This window comes from Gorilla gorilla, chromosome 1 (genome assembly GCF_029281585.2).
Source record: "Gorilla gorilla gorilla isolate KB3781 chromosome 1, NHGRI_mGorGor1-v2.1_pri, whole genome shotgun sequence".
Classification (NCBI taxonomy): Eukaryota; Metazoa; Chordata; class Mammalia; order Primates; family Hominidae; genus Gorilla; species Gorilla gorilla.
In genome coordinates, this window is record NC_073224.2 from 194,467,212 (window position 1) to 194,487,963 (window position 20,752).

At 39.5% G+C, this 20,752-nt stretch overlaps 1 protein-coding gene across 1 annotated transcript in view; it reads left to right on the forward strand.

Moving 5' to 3' along the window:
* The window catches only part of TESK2 (testis associated actin remodelling kinase 2), a 150,321-nt gene that overhangs the window by 22,130 nt on the left and 107,439 nt on the right, over positions 1 to 20,752 (forward strand). The window contains exon 2 of the mRNA XM_019017570.3: positions 11,424 to 11,731. Within this exon, the coding sequence (XP_018873115.1) occupies positions 11,510 to 11,731 (222 nt within the window). The 5' untranslated portion in view covers positions 11,424 to 11,509. The remainder of the gene's footprint in view (positions 1 to 11,423; positions 11,732 to 20,752) is intronic.

Here is a 20,752-nt window from a genome sequence, read left to right on the forward strand (position 1 = left end):
GATTTTTGGAATTCTTACTTTGGAAAGATTAAAAAATATAATATTGAAGATAGGCTATTTAGTTCACTAACTTTTTTTTAATTGGTAGCTTTTCAAATTACTTTCCCCAATCAAAGCTTTTAGTTGTATTTTCTTTGTGAAAAACAAATCAACTCCTATATAAATGAAATTAATATTTGAAAAAACAAACCTACCTATGTAGAAAAGAAAAAGTTTTGAACTTCCAAGTTTATAGTATTTAAGTTGAGAACATAGTTACTAAAAAATTACTTGTGTCCTTATAAGCCACATAATTTGGGCATTTTTGAAAGACTGCTAAATGCTATTTCCTAGTCTAAGAACAAAAATGATTAAGCCTTTCTAACACAGTGTTTCTCAACCAGGGCACTATTGGCATTTAGGGCAGGACAATTCTTTGTTTTGTGCATTGTAGGACATTTAGCTTCCCTAGCCCCTGCCCACTAAAATACCAGTAGTGCTCATCCCACACCCCCATCATTGTGACAATAACGCCTTATGTTTTTCTGGTAATGTGATGGTAACTGTAGTTATCTCTGTTCCAAAAAAAGTATATTAATACTTTGAGGGACACTATTAGTATCAATAGATAATACTCAATATATAAGACCAAGAGAGGTAATCCAGAGGCAGAAACCATCATAAAATGTCATATATTTGAAATAATGTATTTTCTTATTTTAAAAGTAATCATTCCCACATTTTATAAAATTGGGCTTGGTTTTAGGGTTTGTACATGTATATCTTTGCTGCCTTTTATTAGTTATTAAAATTTGTCAGAATAAATTGACAGCCATTTATAGCTTGGTTGATTTCATTTAAAATATAGTCATTTAGTTTGCTCGCCAAGGGAGCAGAAGGCATGGTTTGGAAGTTTTCTCTTGCTCAGCACTTCTCTAAAATGGATTAATACAGTTCTTACTCCCATGGAGAGGACTCTACTTCTTACCACTCATCTCAGCTATCTAATCATTAGTATTACTTTAGCATGTGATAGGGTCTCTACACCAAATATCAGTGTTTGTTATGAGCTCTCTAATTTTTTTTTTTTTTTGAGACAGACGTTTGCTCTGTTGCCCAGGCTGGAATGCAGTAGCCCAAACACGGCTCACTGCAGCTTTGACCTCCTGGGCTCCAGCAATCCTCCCACCTTGGCCTCCTGGGTAGCTAGGACTACAGGTGTGCACCACCATGCCGGGCTAATTTTTGTATTTTTTGTAGAGATGGGGATTTCACTATGTTGCCCAGGCTGATCTTGAACTCCTGGGCTCAAGCAGTCATCCTGCCTGAGCCTCTAAAAGTGCTGGGGGATTACAGACGTGAGCCAGTGATCCCACCCAATATTTTAAGTTTGTGGACTTAAATAAGTTAGGCCATCCAAAAATTCACCCATGATTTTGAAGTTTTAGCCTAAGATATATATATTCCTAGGACTAAAAACTACGGTGGAAATTTAGCAGAATAAAAGTTTGAGAGTCTAGCGGCTTGGCTTGCACACTGGCATGCTGTTTATTTGCCAAATTGTTCTCAATGTTTTGGCTTAAGCATGCTACATAGCTGTTGCATTAGCAATAGACTTAAAAAAAAAAACTGTGAAGGTCGAGCACAGTGGCTCATGCCTGTAATCTCAGAACTTTGGGAGGCCAAGGCGGGCGGATCACGAGGTCAGGAGTTTGAGACCAGCCTGACCAACATGGTGAAACCCCGTTTCTACTAAAAATACAAAAATTAGCCGGGTGTGGTGGCGCGTGCCTCTAGGGAGGCTGAGGCAGGGGAATCCCTTGAACCTGGGAGGCGGAGGTTGTGGTGAGCCATGATCGCACCACTGTACTCCAGTCTGGGTGACAGAGCGAGACTGCATCTTAAAAAAAAAAAAAAAAAAAAACCTGTTAAACTTTTTTGAAATTAAAAAAATTTAAATGCGGAAAAGAGTACAGTATAATAAATAACACCCAGAATTAACAAATATTAATTAATGAAAAATGATAAAATTAACAGATATATCATTTTGTGTTGTTTGCCATAGGTTTGTTTTTCAACAGAAGGAAACAAAAATATTATTGGCAGTCCATCACCTTAACCACTTGGCCACTTCATCACGTTAAGGAAACAAAATCTTATTAGTGTAGTGGATGTCTCTTTTGTTTCCCTTTCTTGTCATTTCACTTTCTTTCCCCTGAGGCAAATACTATTATGAATTTAGTGTCTTCATTTTTAGTTCATGCTTTTAGATGTTCACTATAAATATGTAATATCTTTAATAATTATAATAACAAGCAGGAGTTGAATGCTTATTGTTTATTAGGTACTATCCATTTAATCAATAACTTTGTGGTTATTGTAAGGATTAAATGAGTTAATAGATATAAAATATAATGTAGGCACTGTTTTTATTTTCATTTTTCAGGTAGGGAACTAGAGATGTAGAGAGGTTAAATAACATATCTAAGTTCATATAACTAGAAGTTACGGAGCAAGGATTTGAACCCAGATTGTTTGGCTGTAGATGTCATAGCATTAATGACTATGCTATTCTGCTTTTCTGTAATATGTAATATATAATATATAATATATATTATCATTATTATTATTTGAGATAGAGTCTTGCTCTGTTGCCCAGACTGGAGTGCACTGGTGTGGTCATGGCTCACTGCAGCCTTGACCTCCTGGGACCCAACTAATCCTTCTGCCTCAGCCTCCTGAGTAGCTGGGACTACAGGCACATGCCACCATGCCTGGGTAATTTTTGTTTTTGTTTTTGTTTTTTTTGAGACGGAGTCTTGCTCTGTTGCCCAGGCTGGAGTGCAGTGGCATGATCTCAGCTCACTCAACCTCTGCCTCCTGGGTTCAAGCGATTCTCCTGCCTCAGCCTCCTGAGTAGCTGGGACTACAGGTGCACACCACCACGCCCAGCTATTTTTTGCATTTTTAGTAGATACAGGGTTTCACCATGTTGGCCGGGATGGTCTCGATCTCTTGACCTTGTGATCTGCCTGCCTCGGCCTCCCAAAGTGCTGGGATTACAGGTGTGAGCCACCGCGCCTGGTCAATTTTTGTATTTTTTGTAGAGATTAGGTTTAACCATGTTGCTCAGACTGGTCTCGAACTCCTGGGCTCAAGCTATCCACCGCCTCGGCCTCTCAAAATGTTGGGATTATAGACGTAAGGCACCATGCCCGATTAGTATATATTATTTTGTGTATTTTTTAAACACATTTTTATAAAAATGGTATACTATGGGGTGGTTGTGCAATTTTTTTTCAGTAACTTCTTTGAAAACCTTTTCTTGAATTAAATTTTAATAATATCGCTAACTACGACTTGCTTTTTCCCCCAACTCTACATTACTTTTTAAATACATTCACATTGCTACTTATAATTTGTTCATCTAAGTGCTGTATGTTTTATTGAGTAATATGCCACAGTTTATTATCTATTACTCCTACAGATGAACTTTAGGTTGTTTCCTTTCTTTCCGCTGATTACACACACTGGTAAAATGAAATGAATATCTTTATTCAGGCCTCTTGTGTTTATGTGCAAGAGTATCTCTAAGCATATAACATTTAAGAAATACATTTACCCCTCTTGAAAAGTGATGTGAACCAAGATACAAATACCAAAATTTAGTCTATTGTGCTATTGTAAAACTTCTAACAAGACTCCTACCAAAGCACCTCAGTTGCAATTAGCTTTCTTTCTTTCTTTCTTTCTTTCTTTCTTTCTTTCTTTCTTTCTTTCTTTCTTTCTTTCTTTCTTTCTTTTTCTCTCTTTCTTTCTTTCTTTGTCTCTCTTTCTTTCTTCTTCCTTTCCTTTTTTCCTTCCTTCCTTCCTTCCTTCCATCTCTTTTCTCTTTCTCTCTCTCTCTCTCTCTCTTTCTTTTTTGGAGTCTCACTCTGTCACCCAGGCTGGAGTGCAGTGGTGACATCTCAGCTCACTTCAACCTCTGCCTCATGGGTTCAAGTGATTCTCTTGCCTTAGCCTCCTGAGTAGGTGGGACTACAGGTGCACACCACCATGCCTGGTTAATTTTCTTTTCTTTTTCTTTTTTTTTTTGAGATGGAGTCTTGCTCTATCTCCCAGGCTGGAGTGCAGTGGCGTGATCTTGGCTCACCTTCGCCTCCTGGGTTCAAGCGATTCTCATGCCTCAGCCTCCTGAGTGGCTGGGATTACAGATGTGCGCCACCATGCTGGCTAAGTTTTGTATTTTTAGTAGAGATGGTATTTCACCATGTTGGCCAGGCTGGTCTCGAACTCCCGACCTCAGGTGATCTACCTGCCTTGGCCTCCCAAAGTGCTGGGATTACAGATGTGAGCCACCGTGTCTGGCCTAATTTTTGTATTTTCAGTAGAGACAAGGTTTTGCCATGTTGACCAGACCAGTCTGGAACTCCTGACCTCAAGTGATCCACCTGCCTTGGCCTCCCAAAGTGCTAGGATTACAGGAGTTAGCCACTGTGCCCTGCCACAATTAGCAGTTTCTTACCTCTTCCTAGCTAGCTGAGAATGTAAAACCAGACCCATTGAGCTGCAATGAGCAATTCTGTCTTCTGTGCTGTAATATGGAAAACTAGGATTTGCCACTCTCAGGGAACCCTGAGGGCACTGAGGAGGTTAGTAAGGTATTTTGTTACGAATGAAACATATCTTGATAACAATTCAGTAAAGTTGTAGGATACAAAAATCAGTAGCATTTCTGTGTGCCAACAGCAAACAATCTGAAAAAGAAATCAGGAAGGTAATCCCATTTACAACAGCTTCAAATAGGATAAAATACCTAGGAACAATCTTAACCAAATAAGTGAAAGATCTTTACAATGAAAACTATAAGACTTTTTTTTTTTTTTATCCAGTGTCTTGCTCTGTCACCAAGGCTGGAGTGTAGTGATGTGATCTTGGCTCACTGCAACCTCTGCCTCCCGGCTTCAAGCAATTTTTGTGCCTCAGCCTCCTGAGTAGCTGGGACTACAGGTGTGCCACCATGCCTGGCTAATTTTTGTATTTTTAGTAGAGACGGGGTTTTACCACGTTGGCCAGGCTATAAACTATAAAATATTGATGAAAGAAATTGAAGAGGACACCAAAAAATGGAAAGATATTTAATGTTCATGAATTGAAAGAATCGATATTGTTAAAATGTCCATACTACCTAAAATGATCTACAGATTCAGTGCAGTCTGCATCAAAATACCAGTGACACTCTTCACAGAAATAGAAAAAAAAATCCTCAAATTTTAGAACCACAAAAGACCTAGAACAGCCAAAAGCCTCCTGAGCAAAAAGAGCAAAACTGGAGGAATCACATTACTTGACTTCAAATTATACCACAGAGCTATTGTAACCAAAACAACACGAGAATACTGGCATAAAAACCGACACATAGGCTGGGCATGGTGGCTCATGCCTATAATCCCAGCACTTTAGGAGGCTGAGGAGGGTGGATCGGTTGAGCCTAGGAGTTTGAGATGAGCCTGGGCAACTTGGCAAAACCTTGTCTCTACAAAAAAAAAGTACAAAAATTAGCTGGGTGTGGTTGTATGCACCTGTAGTCCCAGCTACTTGGGAGGCTAAGTTGGGAGGATCACCTGAGCCCTAGGAGATTGAGGCTGCAGTGAGCTGTGATCACGCCACTCCATTTCAGCCTGGGCAACAGAGTGAGACCCTGTCTCAAAACAAAACAAAAACAAAAAACCAGACACACAGACTGATGGAACAGAATAGAGAACCCAGAAGTAAATCCATATACCTACAGTGAACTCATTTTCAACAAAGGTGCCAAGATCATACACTGGGGAAAGGACAATCTCTTCAATGAATGGTGCTGGGAAAACAGGATATCCATATGCAGAAGAAAAATCTAATCAAAAATCTGATCAAAATGGATTAAAGACTTAAATCTAAGACCTCAAACTATGAAAGTACTACAAGGAAACATTGGGAAAACTTTCCAGGACATTGGTTTGGGCAAAGATTTCTTGAGTAATATCCCCAAAGTACAGGTAACCAAAGCAAAAATGGACACATGTGATTACATGAAGTTAAAAAGCTTCTGCACAGAAAATGAAGCAGTCAACAAAGTGAAGAGACAACTCACAGAATGGGAGAAAATATTTCAAACTACCCATCTGACAAAGAATTAATAACCAGAAAATATAAGGAGTTCAGACAACTCTATAGGAAAAAATCTAACAATCTGATTAAAAAATGGGCAAAAGATCTGAACAGACATTTCTCAAAAGGAGGCATACAAATGGCAAACAGATCTATGTAAAGTTCCTCAACATATTGATCATCAGAGAAATGCACATCAAAACTACGAGTTATCATCTCACCCTTAAAATGGCTTTTATTCAAAAGATGGGCAAATAATGCTAACCAAGATGTGGAGAAGAGGGAACCCTCGTTCACTATTGATAGAAATGTAAATTAGTACAGCCACTATGGAGAACACTATGGAGGTCCCTCAAAATAGTAAAAGTGGAGCTACAATGTGATATAGCAATCCCACTGCTGAATATATACCCAAAAGAAAGGATATCAGTATAGCGAAGAGACGTTTGCACTCCCATGTTTATTACAGCACTATTTACAATAGCCAAGATTTGGAAGCCACCTAAATGTTCAACAAATGAATGGATAAAGAAAATGTGGCACCTATACAAATGGATTATTCAGCCATAAAAAAATGAGATCCTCTGCCGGGCGCGGTGGCTCACGCCTGTAATCCCAGCACTTTGGGAGGCTGAGGTGGGTGGATCACAAGGTCAGGAGATCGAGACCATCCTGGCTAACACGGTGAAACCTCGTCTCTACTAAAAATACAAAAAATTAGCCGGGTGTGGTGTCAGGCGCCTGTAGTCCCAGCTACTCGGGAGGCTGAGGCAGGAGAATGGCATGAACCTGGGAGGTGGAGCTTGCTGTGAGCGGAGATCAAGCCACTGCACTCCATCCTGGGCGACAGAGCGAGACTCCATCTCAAAAAAAAAAAAAAAAGAGAGATCCCTTTTTTTGCAACAGCATGGATGGAACTTGAGGACATCATGTTAAGTGAAATAAGTCAGGCACAGAAGGACAAACTTTGCATGTTCTTACTCATTGCTAAAGCTAAATATTAAGACAATTGAACTCATGGAGATAGAGAATAGAATGATGGTTACCAGAGGGTGGGAAGGGTAGTGTGTTGGGGGTGTTGAGTGGGAAATGGGATGGTTAATAGGTACAATAATATAGTTAGATAGAATGAATAAGATTTAGTATTTGATAGCACAACAGAATGACTACGGTCGGCAATAATTCATTGTATATTTTAGAATAACTGGGAGAGTACAATTGGAATGTTTGTAACACAAAGAAATGATGAATGCTTGAGGTGATGGATACCTCATTTACCCTGATGTGATTATTACACATTGTATGCCTGTATCAAAATATCTCATGTACCCTGTAAATATGTATACCTACTATGTACACATAAAAATTAAAAAGTTTATATCTCAAAAATGAAAAAGTCAGTTGATGGCAAACATCGAATTGTTCAGTTTAGCAGACAACTATGTTTTATATAGTCAACGATGTTTTATGTACTTTACATATGTTTTGTATATTACTTCAATATCTTTTATTTTTCTAAAGTTTCTTTTTTCTTTTCTGTCTCTGTTCAAATTATAATCAGCCTAGCCTTCCTCTGCACTTAAGTCTCTGTTCTTTCTACAGCTCTCATAGTGGAAAAATACTGAGCTAAGTAATAATGAAATGGAAGAAGTTTGAGCTTTGGTGCTGGATAGAACTTGGTTCCAGTTCTGGTTCTACTAGCTCTGTATCCTTAGGCAAGTTACTTCATCTTCTGAGCCTATATTTCTTTTTCTGTAAAATGGAGATCAGACCCACCTTGCTGTTTTTTTTTTTTTTTTTTTTTTTTTGAGACGGAGTCTTGCTCTGTCACCCAGGTTGGAGTGGTGTAGTGGTGTGATCTGAGCTCACTGCAATCTCTGCCTCTCGGGTTCAAGGGATTCTCAAAGTGCTGGGATTACAGGTGTGAGCCATCGTGCCTGGCCACGTTTTGAGATTAAATGAGGAAATGCTTTTAAAATTCCTGATGTTTAAAAAAAAAAAAAACAGTGGCCAGGTGCAGTTCACACCTGTAATCTTAGCACTTTGTGAGGCTAAGGTGGGAGGATCACTTGAGGCCAGGAGTTCAAGACCAGCCTGGGCAATACAGTGAAATCTTGTGTTTCAAAAAAAAAAAGCTATTATGATCCATGACTCTGGGTTTTAAACAAGCTCCTCAGGTAGTTTGAAGCACATTATCAACAGACATACTTTGAGAAATACACTACCCTTGGCTTCTTGGTTTCAAGTCTAGCTTTGCTAGTAAATAGGTTATAGCATTAACTTTTAGCATTTGCACTTTCTGGGCCTTATGTTTCTTCAAATATAAAATGAATGACTGAAGTTGATGTTTTCTACTGGCTCTAAAATTAAGAAAATTTGGTTTTTAAAATTATTATTTTTTTTAGTGATGGGGGGTCTTGCTGTGTTGCCCAGTCTGGTCTTGAACTGGCAGGCATGATGGCACATGCTTGTAGTCCCAGCTACACAGGTGGCTGAGGCAGGAAGATTGCCTGAACCCAGGAGTTTGAGGCTGCAGTGAGCTGTGATAGCACCATTGCACTTCAGCCTGGGCTTGGATTACAGGAATGAGCCCCTGCACCCGACCCTATTTTATTTTATTTTTATTATTTAATTTATTTACTTTGAGACAGAATTTCACTCTTGTTGCCCAGGCTGGAGTACAATGGCATGATCTCGGCTCACTGCAACCTCTGCCTCCCAGGTTCAAGCTATTCTCCTGCCTCAGCTTCCCGAGTAGCTGGGATTACAGGTGACTGCCACCACGCCCAGCTAATTTTTTTGTATTTTTCGTAGAGAGAGGGTTTTGCCATGTTGGCCAAGCTGGTCTCAAACTCATGACCTCAGGTGATCTGCCTGCCTTGGCCTCCCAAAGTGCTGGGATTTTACAGGCGTGAGTCACCATGCCTAGCCTCTATTTTATTTTTAAAATTCCATTTATATTTTAGATTCAGGAGGTATGTGTGCAGGTTTGTTACAAGGGTGTATTGTGTGGTGCTGAGGTTTGGGCTTCTGTTGATCCCACCACCGAGATAGTGAACACAGTACCCAATAGGAAGTTTTTCAGCCCCTGCCTGTCTCCCTCATTTGGGGGCCTCCAGTGTCTGTTGTTCCCATCTTTATGTTCATGTGAACTCAAGATTTAGCTCCTAGTTATAAGTGAGAACATGCGATATTTGGTTTTCTGTTTCTGCGTTAGTTCACTTAGAATAATGGCTTCCAGCTGCATCCATGTTGCTGCAAAGGACATGATTTCATTCTTTTTTGTGGCTGCAAATTTTTTGTCTTATAACCCTAAATTTTTTTGAGACAAGGTCTTGCCCTGTTGCCCAGGCTGGAGTGCAGTGGTGCTATCACAGCTCACTGCAGCCTCAAACTCCTGGGCTCAGGCAATCCTCCTGCCTCAGCCACCTGTGTAGCTGGGACTACAGGCATGTACCATCATGCCTGGCTAGTTTTTACATTTTTTTCATACAGACAAGGTCTCACTATGTTGCCCTGACTGGTTTCAAACTCCTGAGCTCAAGTGATCCTCTTGCCTTGGCCTCCCAAAGTGTTAGGATTATAGGTATGAGCTACTGTGGCCAGCTAACCCTAAATTTTTGTTCTTGTGAATGTAAGTATTTGGTCTGGTGGTGCTGATGCCACTTTTTGGCATAGGTTCAACAGAGGTACTTAAATGTTTTGTTATTTGGGAACTCAGAGTATTCTTCCTTCTTTGAAGACTGTGGTAGAACTAGATTAACTAGATTCAGGGAGATCTCATGGAACCTCAGGATGCAGTTAGGCCTTAAGAATTGGGGATTAGAGCAGAATAGGGAATTCAAAAAGTTCCCTTCCTTTTTTTTTCTTTGAAAATTGGCCTCAATCTCTTGACTTCTTCTGCCTTCCAGGCAGTATTATAGAAAATGCCCCTGGCCAGCAGCTCCTGAGTTTACATGGCTTCTATTTTAGAAAGCTGCCATATTGAGACTGGACTATCTTAATTCCAATTGCACATTGCCAGGAAAGAAACTGTGGTTGTACACACTGGGTACAGTGCTGACTTCTGGCAATGGGTAAGGAGGCAGACTCATGTTACTAAGATGGCCCTGGGATTCCTGCCACTTTTCTTTGAGTTGCAGAGCTGGTTAGAAGTGGTAGTGGTAAACTGAGTAGGTATCCACCTCCTTTATGAAAGCATTTCACTAATTGAGGAGTCACAATGTTGTATTTTGCATAGAACCCTTACAATTGAGTCTCATGGAAAAAAGTAGAAAGAGGGAGAGACAGACTAAAAGAAAAAGTAGGCTTGTGCTTTTATTCTTAGTTATGTACCAGATGGGATGGAGCCTTCTATAGTTACTTCTACTGGACTGTGCTTTTTCATCAACAGTGAATTTTTAGATTGCTTTTGGATATAGTTTTCTTTTTTAAAAATTATATAATAATATATAATTTTGAAGTCTCCTTGTAATGTTTGTTTTATATATTTGGAATTAATTTTTGAAATAAAGAAAATATTATATGAGGCTATAAAGGGTATTGATTGGTAGAAAGAAGCACAGGCTTTTGAATCAGACAGGCTTTGCACTTCAATTTTTTTTTTTTTTTTGAGACAGTGTCTCACTCTGTTGCCCAGGCTGGAGTGCAGTGGCACGATCTCGGCTCACTGCAACCCCTGCCTCCTGGGTTCAAGTGATTCTCCTACTTCAGCCTCCTGAGTAGCTGAGATTACAGGTGCTTGCCACCACGCCTGGCTAATTTTTGTATTTTTAGTAGAGATGGGGTTTCACCATGTTGGCCAGGCTGGTCTCAAACTCCTGACCTCAAGTGATCCGCCTGCCTTGGCCTCCCAAAGTGCTGGGATTACAGGCGTGAGCCACTGCACCCAGCTTCCATTTTATCTCTGCCTTCTAGTGACTGATTTCTTGATCTCTCTGTGAAATGAACATAATAATCCTTATATCATGGATTATCTGAGAATCAAACAAGATGACGTATGTCAAGCTCTTATACTATGTTTCCTAGAAAGTAGGTGCTCAATGAATGATAGATATTATCATTGTTATTTTGTTACTTAGAATGTAACTGGTGATCTTACTCATGGTAAAGACTGACTATATCTTGGGCTTTAAATATATCAGTGTTATTTGAGGGTAAAGACATAAAGCATTTTTTAGATCTGAAAACCAGGAACTAGAATGTGAAAGGAAATCTTTTTGCATTGAGCATTTATTGCTTTGCATGTATTTATTCATTAAAGATTTCAGTGGAAATTTTTTTTATCTCTTTAGTGTCAAACCAGAAGAGAAGTAAAATTCAACAAAAATTTATGTGTGGAGTTCCTTCTTAAAAGAAGAAAAAAGTGATTATTTAGACTATGGATCGGAGCAAACGGAATTCAATTGCAGGATTTCCTCCACGTGTGGAGCGTCTTGAAGAGTTTGAAGGAGGTGGTGGAGGAGAAGGAAATGTGAGCCAGGTGGGAAGAGTTTGGCCATCTTCGTATCGAGCTCTTATAAGTGCCTTTTCCAGACTGACGCGTTTGGATGATTTCACCTGTGAAAAAATAGGGTCTGGCTTCTTTTCTGAAGTGTTCAAGGTGAGTGAGTCTTCAGCTTTTCTCATATTGTCTTGCTGTGGTCACATTTACTGCAGGTTGATAGTTGTGTTTAATTAGGATGTAGGATTTGCCTAATAAAGGTGCTGTGGATCTTGAACACTGTTCTAAATTCTCCTTTCAAGCTATTTATTAACTTATATTAAGATATTTTGTTTGAATCCCAAAAATAATGTGCTGGTTAAAAATTCAAATAACATAGGAGTCTCTTCCACCTCACCTCTACCCCCAGCCACACGTGTGTGTATGTATCCACACATACATTCTCCAGTAATAACCACTATTAACAATTCGGTATATATACTTCTGGACTCTTTCTGTGCATATACATATATTATGCACACACCTTATATACATATATTAAAATTATATATACACACACCCTCATATATAGTTTTTGTTTGCTTATCTTCAGTAAAATTGATAGCTGGGTACAATGGCATGCACCTGTAGCCCGAGCTACTCAGGAGGCTCGCTTGAGGCTGTGAGTTTGACAGCAGCCTGGGCAACACAGCAAGGCCCTGTCTCAAAAAATATGAGCCCATAATGCTCCTAAGCAATCATATTTCCCTGTTTCGCTCACTCCCTCAAGAGAGTATTTTGTACCTTTTCTTCTCTCATCAAATCCCAGTATTTCGTCTCTAGTCCTCATTGTCAGTAATTAATGAATTGCTTCCCAATTCACTGAGAAAATTGAAGCAAGCAGAAGAGAACTTCTGCAGACTCTCATTACTACAAATAGCTATCAACACACATCTTTACCCAGTTACTTGGCCTTTATACCTTGTACTATGGATCAACTACCCATGCTCCTAAGTCCATTATTTCTGTTTATATTGTACATTCCATTTCCACTTGCCTACTAATAGGCATTGCCTAAGAAATTCTCCCCTCTCTTTCCTACATTGTATTTTCACTACTAAGTATTACCATTAACATGTTAAAAAAATTCTTTTAAGGAAAAAAAAAAACCCAAACATTTTGGCTCTGTTATTTCCCCTTTATTTTATTTTATTTTTATTTTTTTTGAGATGGAGTCTCACTCTGTTGCCCAGGCTGGGGTGCAGTGGCATAATCTTGGCTCACTGCAACCTCTGCTTCCCGGGTTCAAGCAATTCTCCTGCCTCAGCCTCCCTAGTAGCTGGGATTACAGGTGCCCGCCACCACACCTGGCTAATTTTTATATTTTTAGTAGAGACAGAGTTTCACCATTTTGGCCAGGCTGGTCTTGAACTCCTGACCTCAAGTGATCCGCCTACCTCAGCCTCCCAAAGTGCTGGGATTGTAGGCATGAGCCACCGCGCCCAACCTATTTTATTCTATTATTTTATTTTTTGAGACAGGGTTTCGCTCTGTCACCCAGGCTAGAGTGTAGTGTGGTGTGATCATGGCTTACTGCAGTCTTGACCTCCCTGGACTCAGATGATCCCCCCACCTCAGCCTCCAGAGTAACTGGGACTACAGGTGCATGACACCATGCCCAGCTAATTTTTGTATTTTTTGGAGAGTTGGGGTTTCACCTTGTTGCCCAGGCTGTTCTTGAACTCCTGGGCTCAAGTGATCAGCCTGCCTCGGCCTCCCAAAGTGTTGGGATTACAGGTAAGAGCCACCACACCCAGCCCCTATTGTTTCTTTTATTAATAGGTATACTTTCCCATGTCTTGTTTTTTTTTTGGACCAAAACAACTCCATAGAGTTGTCTCTATGTACCATTTCCAGCTTCTTTCTTTCTGGTGTGTCTTTCTCTAAAATACTTTTTATTGCAGTAAAATATATATAACATAAATTTACCATCTTAGCCATTTTTGAAGTGTACAGTTCAGTGTCATTAATTACATTTACAGTGTTGTACAACCATCTCCATTATCCTTTTCCAGAACTTTCTCATCATCCTAAACAGAATCTCTGTACCCATGAAACGTTAACTCACTAATTCTCCCTTCTGTAACTGTAAATGGGTTCATTGCCCAATGTACACAGCAAGTCAATAAGCTGAGACACCAGGTTGCAGCAGAGAAAGGTCTAATCATAGGGCCGCCGAATGAGGAGATGGAGGAAAACCTCAAATTCATCTCCCCTAGGAGATGGGGGCTAAGGTTTTTTAAGGGTTTTGAAGTGGGCCGAAGTGTGGCAATTGTTTATTTGTTAAAGAGTACAGGATGAAGTCACGGGACAGGGAGATGAAGAAGCTGTATTCTCTTGCAGATCCCGTTCCTCTGTGGGGGACTTCAAACTGGTTGCTGGAATTCAGGGGTCTGAAAAACATATTAAGCAATCCTTAAACAAAAGCCTTATGATTATAATGTCAGAGATCCTGTTATAGGAAAGATGGGGATGGAAATAAAATCTTAAAGTTTTATGACCCTAATGTCAGAAATCCTATTCTGTAGGAACAATAGGGATGTAAATAGTCAGTATCTAGTGCTATATGACTTTTAGCAACCAGGAAGTGGGCCAAAGTGCGGCCTGATTAATGCTTAATTATAACTATATTTCTGTCCAGAACCTGGCATGCACTTCTTGTGAACCCTGTGGGGGCAGTTTCACTCCCACCCACTAATATCTTCTACTTGCTGTTTTTATGAATTTGCTTATTCTAGGTACCTTATATAAGTGGGTTAATATAATATTTATCCATTTGTGTTAGAGTTAATTCACTTAGCATAGTGTTTTCAGGGTTATTCATGTTGTAGCATATATTAGAATTTCATTCCTTTTTATGGCTAATATTGCATTGTGTATATATGTCATATTTTATCTGTCGATGGTGGGGCTGTTTCCACCTTTTGGCTATTGTGACTAATGCTGCTATGAATATTGATATACAGGTATCTATTTGGTTCTTTGCTTGCAATTCTTTTGTGTATTTAGCTGTAAATAGAATTGCTGAGTCATATGAGTAATTCTATGTTTAAGAAAAGATTATGGTAAAATACATACAAAATTTACCATTTTGGCTGGGCATTGTGGTTGACGCCTCTAATCCCAGCACTTTGAGAGGCCAAGACGGGAGAATTGCCTGAGCCCAGGAGTTTGAGACCAGCCTGGGCAACATGACAAAACTCTGTCTCTGGGGGAAAAATAAAATAAAATAAAATAATAAAAAAAAATAAATCTTTTTCTTACTATCTTAACAGTATTTAATTATGTTAAGTACATACTTAACACAACTGTTAAGTATGTACACATGGTTGTGCCTCCAAACTCCAGAACTTTTTCATTTTGCAAAACTGAAACTCTGTACCCATTAAACAACTTCTCATTTCTCCATTCCCCCCAACCCCTGGCAACCACTATCCTACTTTATTTCTAAGAGTTTGACTACCCTAGATATCTTATGTAAGTGAAAACATACAGTATTTGTCTTTTTTTGACTGCCTTATTTCACTTAGTCAATCTATGTTTAACTTTTTGAGGACCCACCAGACTGTTTTCCGTAGTGGTTGTGCCATTTTACAGTTCTATCACCAATACGTAAGGGTTCCAGTTTCTCCATGTGCTCACTGACACTTATTTTTCTTTTTCATGGTAATCATCCTATTTGGTGTGAGAAGTGGTATCTCATCGTGGTTTTGATTTGCATTTTTCTAAACAACTAGTGATATTGAGCATCTTTTCATGTGCTTATTGACCTTTTTTGTATATCTTCTTGGAGAAATGTGTATTTGAATCCTTTGCTCATTTTTGAATTGCATTGTATTTATATATTTTATATATAGGGAATATTTGTCCCTTACCAGATATATGATTTGCAAATATTTTCTCACAATTTGTAGTTTGTCTTTTCACTCCCATGATGGTGTCCTTTTTTGCACAGAAATTTTAAATTCTGATTAAATCAAATTAATTTTTTCTTATGTTACCTTTTGCTTTTTGTGTCAATCCAAGGAATCATCACCAAATCCAATATCATGAAGATTTTCCACAATGTTTTCTTCTAAGAGTTTTATAGTTTTAGCTCTTACATTTAGGTTATTGATCATTTTAAGTTATTTTTTCAATATCGTATAAAGTAAGGGCCCAATTTCATTCTTTTGCTTGAGGATACCAAGTTTTACAAGCACCATTTGTTGAAAAGACTGTCCTTTCCCCATTGAATGGTTTTGGCACCCTTCATGTCACAGTCAATTAACCATGTTAGAGAGGGTTGATCTCTCTCTCTCTTTTTTTTTTTTTTTTTTTTTGAGACAGGGTCTCATTCTGTTACCTAGGCTGGAGTACAGTGGTGCTTTCTCACTGCAGCCTTGACCTCCCAGACTCAAGTGATCCTCCCACTTCAGCCTCTCGAGTAGCTGGGACTACAGACACACAACATCATACCTGGCTAATTTTTGTATTTTTTTTTTTTGTAGAGTTGTGGTTTCACCATGTTAAGGCTGGTCTTGAACTCCTGGGCTCAGGTGATCAGCCTGCCTCTGCCTCCCAAAGTGCTGGGATTACAGGTGTGCACCACCATGTCCAGCCTCTTTTTTTTCTTTTCTTAGAGACAGGGTCTCACTTTGTCATCCAGGCTGCAGTGCAGTGGCGTGATCATAGCTGACTGCATCCTCCCGGACTCAAGTGACTCTCCCATCCCAGCCTCCCAAGTAGCTGGGATTACAGGCATGTTACTGTCACGTCAGCTAATTTTAAAGTGTTTTGTACAGACGGAGTCTTGCTCTGTTGCCCAGGCTGCTCTTGAATTTCTGGACTCAAATGATCCTCCTGCTTCAGTCTCCCAAAGTGCTGGCATTATAGGCATGAGCCACTGCACTGAGCTTTTTTTTTTCTTCTTTTTTTGAGACAGGGTCTCGCTATGTTGCCCAGGCTTGTCTTGAACTCCTGGGCCTGGTCAGTCCTCCTGCACCTGCCTCCCAAAGTCCAAAATGCTGGGTTATAGGCATTAGCCACCGTGCCCAGGCTTTTTCTTAAGATGGGGTCCCTCTCTGTGTTGCCTAGGCTGGTCAAACTCCTGGCCTCAAGCAATCTTCCTGCTTCAACTTCCTGAGTTGTTAATTCATTTTAATTTTTGTACTCTGATTGTTAGTGAAGTCCTTTGTTTATTGGTCATTTATAAAACTTGTTCACTTATGTTCTTACCTGCATTCTTCTGTTGTGTTGATTTTTTTTGTAGTTCTTTACATATCCTGATAGTAATTCTTTTTTGAAGTCATTATTATGTTAATTTGGCTTCTAGATACTTTCTTATTCAAGCCACCATTGCATTTCACAGTGAAAAACGCAAAGCCTGTCCAATGTATTTGCATACATTTAATGCAGAATTTGATCCCAACACTGTAATCAATAAACATCTAGGAAAATGTGGTGAATATTACTGATAAAGTAATGGGAAGTAACTGAAGAATTTTGTGCAGCCTGAGTTTTAACTAAGACTTAATTTTTAATTAAAAGCAAAACTTACATTTTCAAAAGAGTTTGCCCCTCCAAAAAAACCCAGATTAGATAGCTTCTAAACTATATTAAATTATACCAAATAATTTTTTTTTTTTTTTTTTTTGAGACGGAGTCTTGTTCTGTCTCCCAGGCTGGAATGCGGTGGTGTGATCTTGGCTCACTACAACCTCTGCCTCCCGGATTCAAGTGATTCTCCTGCTTCAGCCTTCTGAGTAGCTGGGATTACAGGCACCCGCCATCATGCCTGGCTAATTTTTATATTTTTGTAGAGACAGGGTTTCACCATGCTGGCCAGGCTGGTCTTGAACTCCTGACCTCAGGTGATCTGCCCGCCTCGGCCTCCCAAAGTGTTGAGATTACAGGTGTGAGCCACCACTCCCAGCCACCAAATAAAGATTTTAATTATTATAAAACAAAGATTCGTGCTTCAAAGAAACACCACCTCCACAAATGTCGAGCTGGTTTAGGTGCTGCCAATAGAATCCTAAAGAGTGATACCTCTGGTTCATGTGAACAATTTCCACAGTCCATGCGCTTCGAGGACAATTCAGGTCCTAAGGCAGACCATGCTCTGCAGAGCTGCCCCTTCACCACCCCAGGTACCACCCTACCTTGTGTTGGGCAGTCAGCATGTGGTTAGGAATGCTGCCTCCCTCAGGCTTCCCAAATCAAATCAAGGGCACATATGGCTCAGCCACACTTTTGCACTCATATTTACTACATACTTCTGCTTAACTTTATCCCTGAAAAATGTTAGATGGTTTGCTGTCACACATCTGCTGCCCCAGATGAGTTACATGGATGTAGCAATGGACACATCCTCAAACACAGCATGAAAAGGGCACAGGAAGACTCTGGTCCAGCCCACTCCCACTTCAAAATAATTTGGCCTTGGGTTCTTCCTCTAAAAACACAAGTAGATATAAACTGCAACTATAAAATCATGAATCTATGGAACTTTAGAATAATTAACAGCTCCCAACACCAAAGTCCAGCTGTAAGGCAGTGTTTGTCCATGCTGATGAGGCACCATCAGCACCAAATCCCAGACTCCAGTGTGCTGGGGACATCTGACCCCTGCTTGATAGTAATTCTTTATTACATATGTTACAAGTATTTTCTCCCTGCCCATCTTTTATCATTTTAGTTTTTATGTAGTTAAACCTTGGTTTGGCAGTGGTGGCTTACACCTGTAACCCCAGCACTTTGGGAAGCTAAGACAGGAGGATTGCTTGAGTCCAAGAGTTCAAGACCAGCCCAGTCAACAGCACACCAACATGGCACATGTATACATATGTAATGAACCTGCACGTTGTGCACATGTACCCTAAAACTTAAAGTATAATAATAATAAAATTTAAAAAAAAGAAAAATAAATAAATAAATAAATACAAAATAAACATATCAGTCTTTTCATTTACAACTTGTGGATTTTGCATATAGCCTAAGAGGTTTTGAAAATACTGTTTTCCTCATGCTTTTATGACAGATTTCGTTGAATATAAGATGCCATTGATTATAAGATGTACTTCTTGCCAATTAAACTATGACAATTCCCATTACTTAGAAGTTTAATTTTTTATTTAAGAGGCCTTTATGGACTTGATGCAGCATAGTTGTGGGTTTTGTGAGTCTCGTTTTGTTGCCCAGGGTAGAGTGCAGTGGCGCGATCTCGGCTCACTGCAGCCTCAACCTCCCGGGTTTAAGCAATTCTCCTGCCTCAGCCTCCCAAGTAGCTGGGATTTCAGGCTCATGCCACCACGCCCAGGTAATTTTTGTACTTTTAGTAGAGACAGGATTTCACCATATTGGACAGTCTGGTCTCGAACTCCTGACCTCAGGTGATCCACCTGCCTTGGCCTCCCAAAGTGCTGGGATTACAGGCGTGAGCCACTGTGCCCAGCCTATTAATTTTAAAAAATTAATTCTTCCATATTCTGCTATAGAACTTTTATAATTTTAATATTTAAATTTTTGATCCATTCGGAATTTATCCTAGTATAAGGTATAAAACATTGATCCAATTCTATTTGCTTTTCAGATGACTACCTAGTTATGTTAACATCTTTTGACTAGTTCATCTTTTCCTTACTAGTTTAAGAAAATATCTCTATCATACACTAAATTAGCATATATATTTCAGCCTACTTCTGGATTTTCTGTTTTATTCCATTGTTCTGTCTATTCAAATGTCAATCACACCAGAATTCAAGGATAAAAATGAAATTTCAACCCACTGGGGGGAGAGTAGACTAATTAAAAAATTGTATTTAGACAATTAACTATCTGAAAAAAGATAAAATTAAATGTTTATACCTAATTTCAAACACTGAAATAAACTTGAGATGAGTTAAGCATAAAAAACTGTCTACTACATTTCATCATTTCTAACACTTTCACTATTTTGAAATTGAGATGTCTTAAAATTACTTCCAGGCACTTGTACATGTGCATCAAAACTTGTAAAATGGGTGTCAGTGGTTAAAGAAACACCTGGATATAATAATGTAGCAATCTCAAGAAATTATGCATCACCACACTCTTGATAGCATGAAATTAATTAATTAATCTATCCTCCATGCTTTTTCATAGCTTAATAGCTCATTCCTGTTTAGCACTGAATAATATCCCATTGTCTCAATCTACCACAGCTTATCAGCTCACCTACTGAAGGACATCTTGGTTGCTTCAATATGTTGACAATTATGAATAAAGCTGCTGTCAACACGCATGTGTGGGGTTTTTTTGTGGACATAAGTTTTCAGTTCATTTGGATAAATATCACAGAGTGCAATTGGTGGACTGTATGGTAAAAATATGTTTAGTTTTATAAAAAACTGCCAAACTCTTCCAAAGTGGCAGTGCCATTTTGCATTCCTTTTTTTTTGAGACAGAGTCTCGCTCTGTCACCCAGGCTCGGGTGCAGTGGTGTGATCTTGGCTCACTGCAACCTCTGCCTTCCGGGTTCAAGCAATTCCCTCCCTCAGCTTCCCGAGTAGCTGGGATTACAGATGTCCACTCCCACGCCCAGCTAATTTTTGTGTTTTTAGTAGAGGTGGGGTTTCACCATCTTGGCCAGGCTGGTCTTGAACTCCTGACCTTGTGATCCACCTGCCTCAGCCTTCCACCGTGCTAGGATTGCAGGCATGAGCCACTGCACCCTGCCCCAATTTGCATTTCAACCAGGAATGAATAAAGAGTTCCTGTTGGTCCATATCCTTGTCAGTATTTGATGTCAGTGTTTTGGATTTTGGCCATTCTAAGTGGTATATAGTAGTATCTCATTGTTATTTTAATTTTCAAATATCTAATGGCATAAGATATAGATTGGATGTTTGTTCCCTCCAAATCTCATGTTGAAATGTGATTCCCAATGTTGAAGGTGGGGCCTAGTGGGAAGTGATTGGATCATGGTAGTAGATCCCTCATGAATGGTTTAGTACCATCTCGTTGGTGATAAGTGAGTTCTTGCTCAGTTTGTTCATGTGACATCTGGCTGTTTAAAAGAATCTGGGACCTCCCCCTCCTCTCTGTCTCTTGATCTCACTCTCCCCACGTGACATGCTGCCCCCACCCCATCACCTTCCTCCATGGTCATAAGCTTCCAGA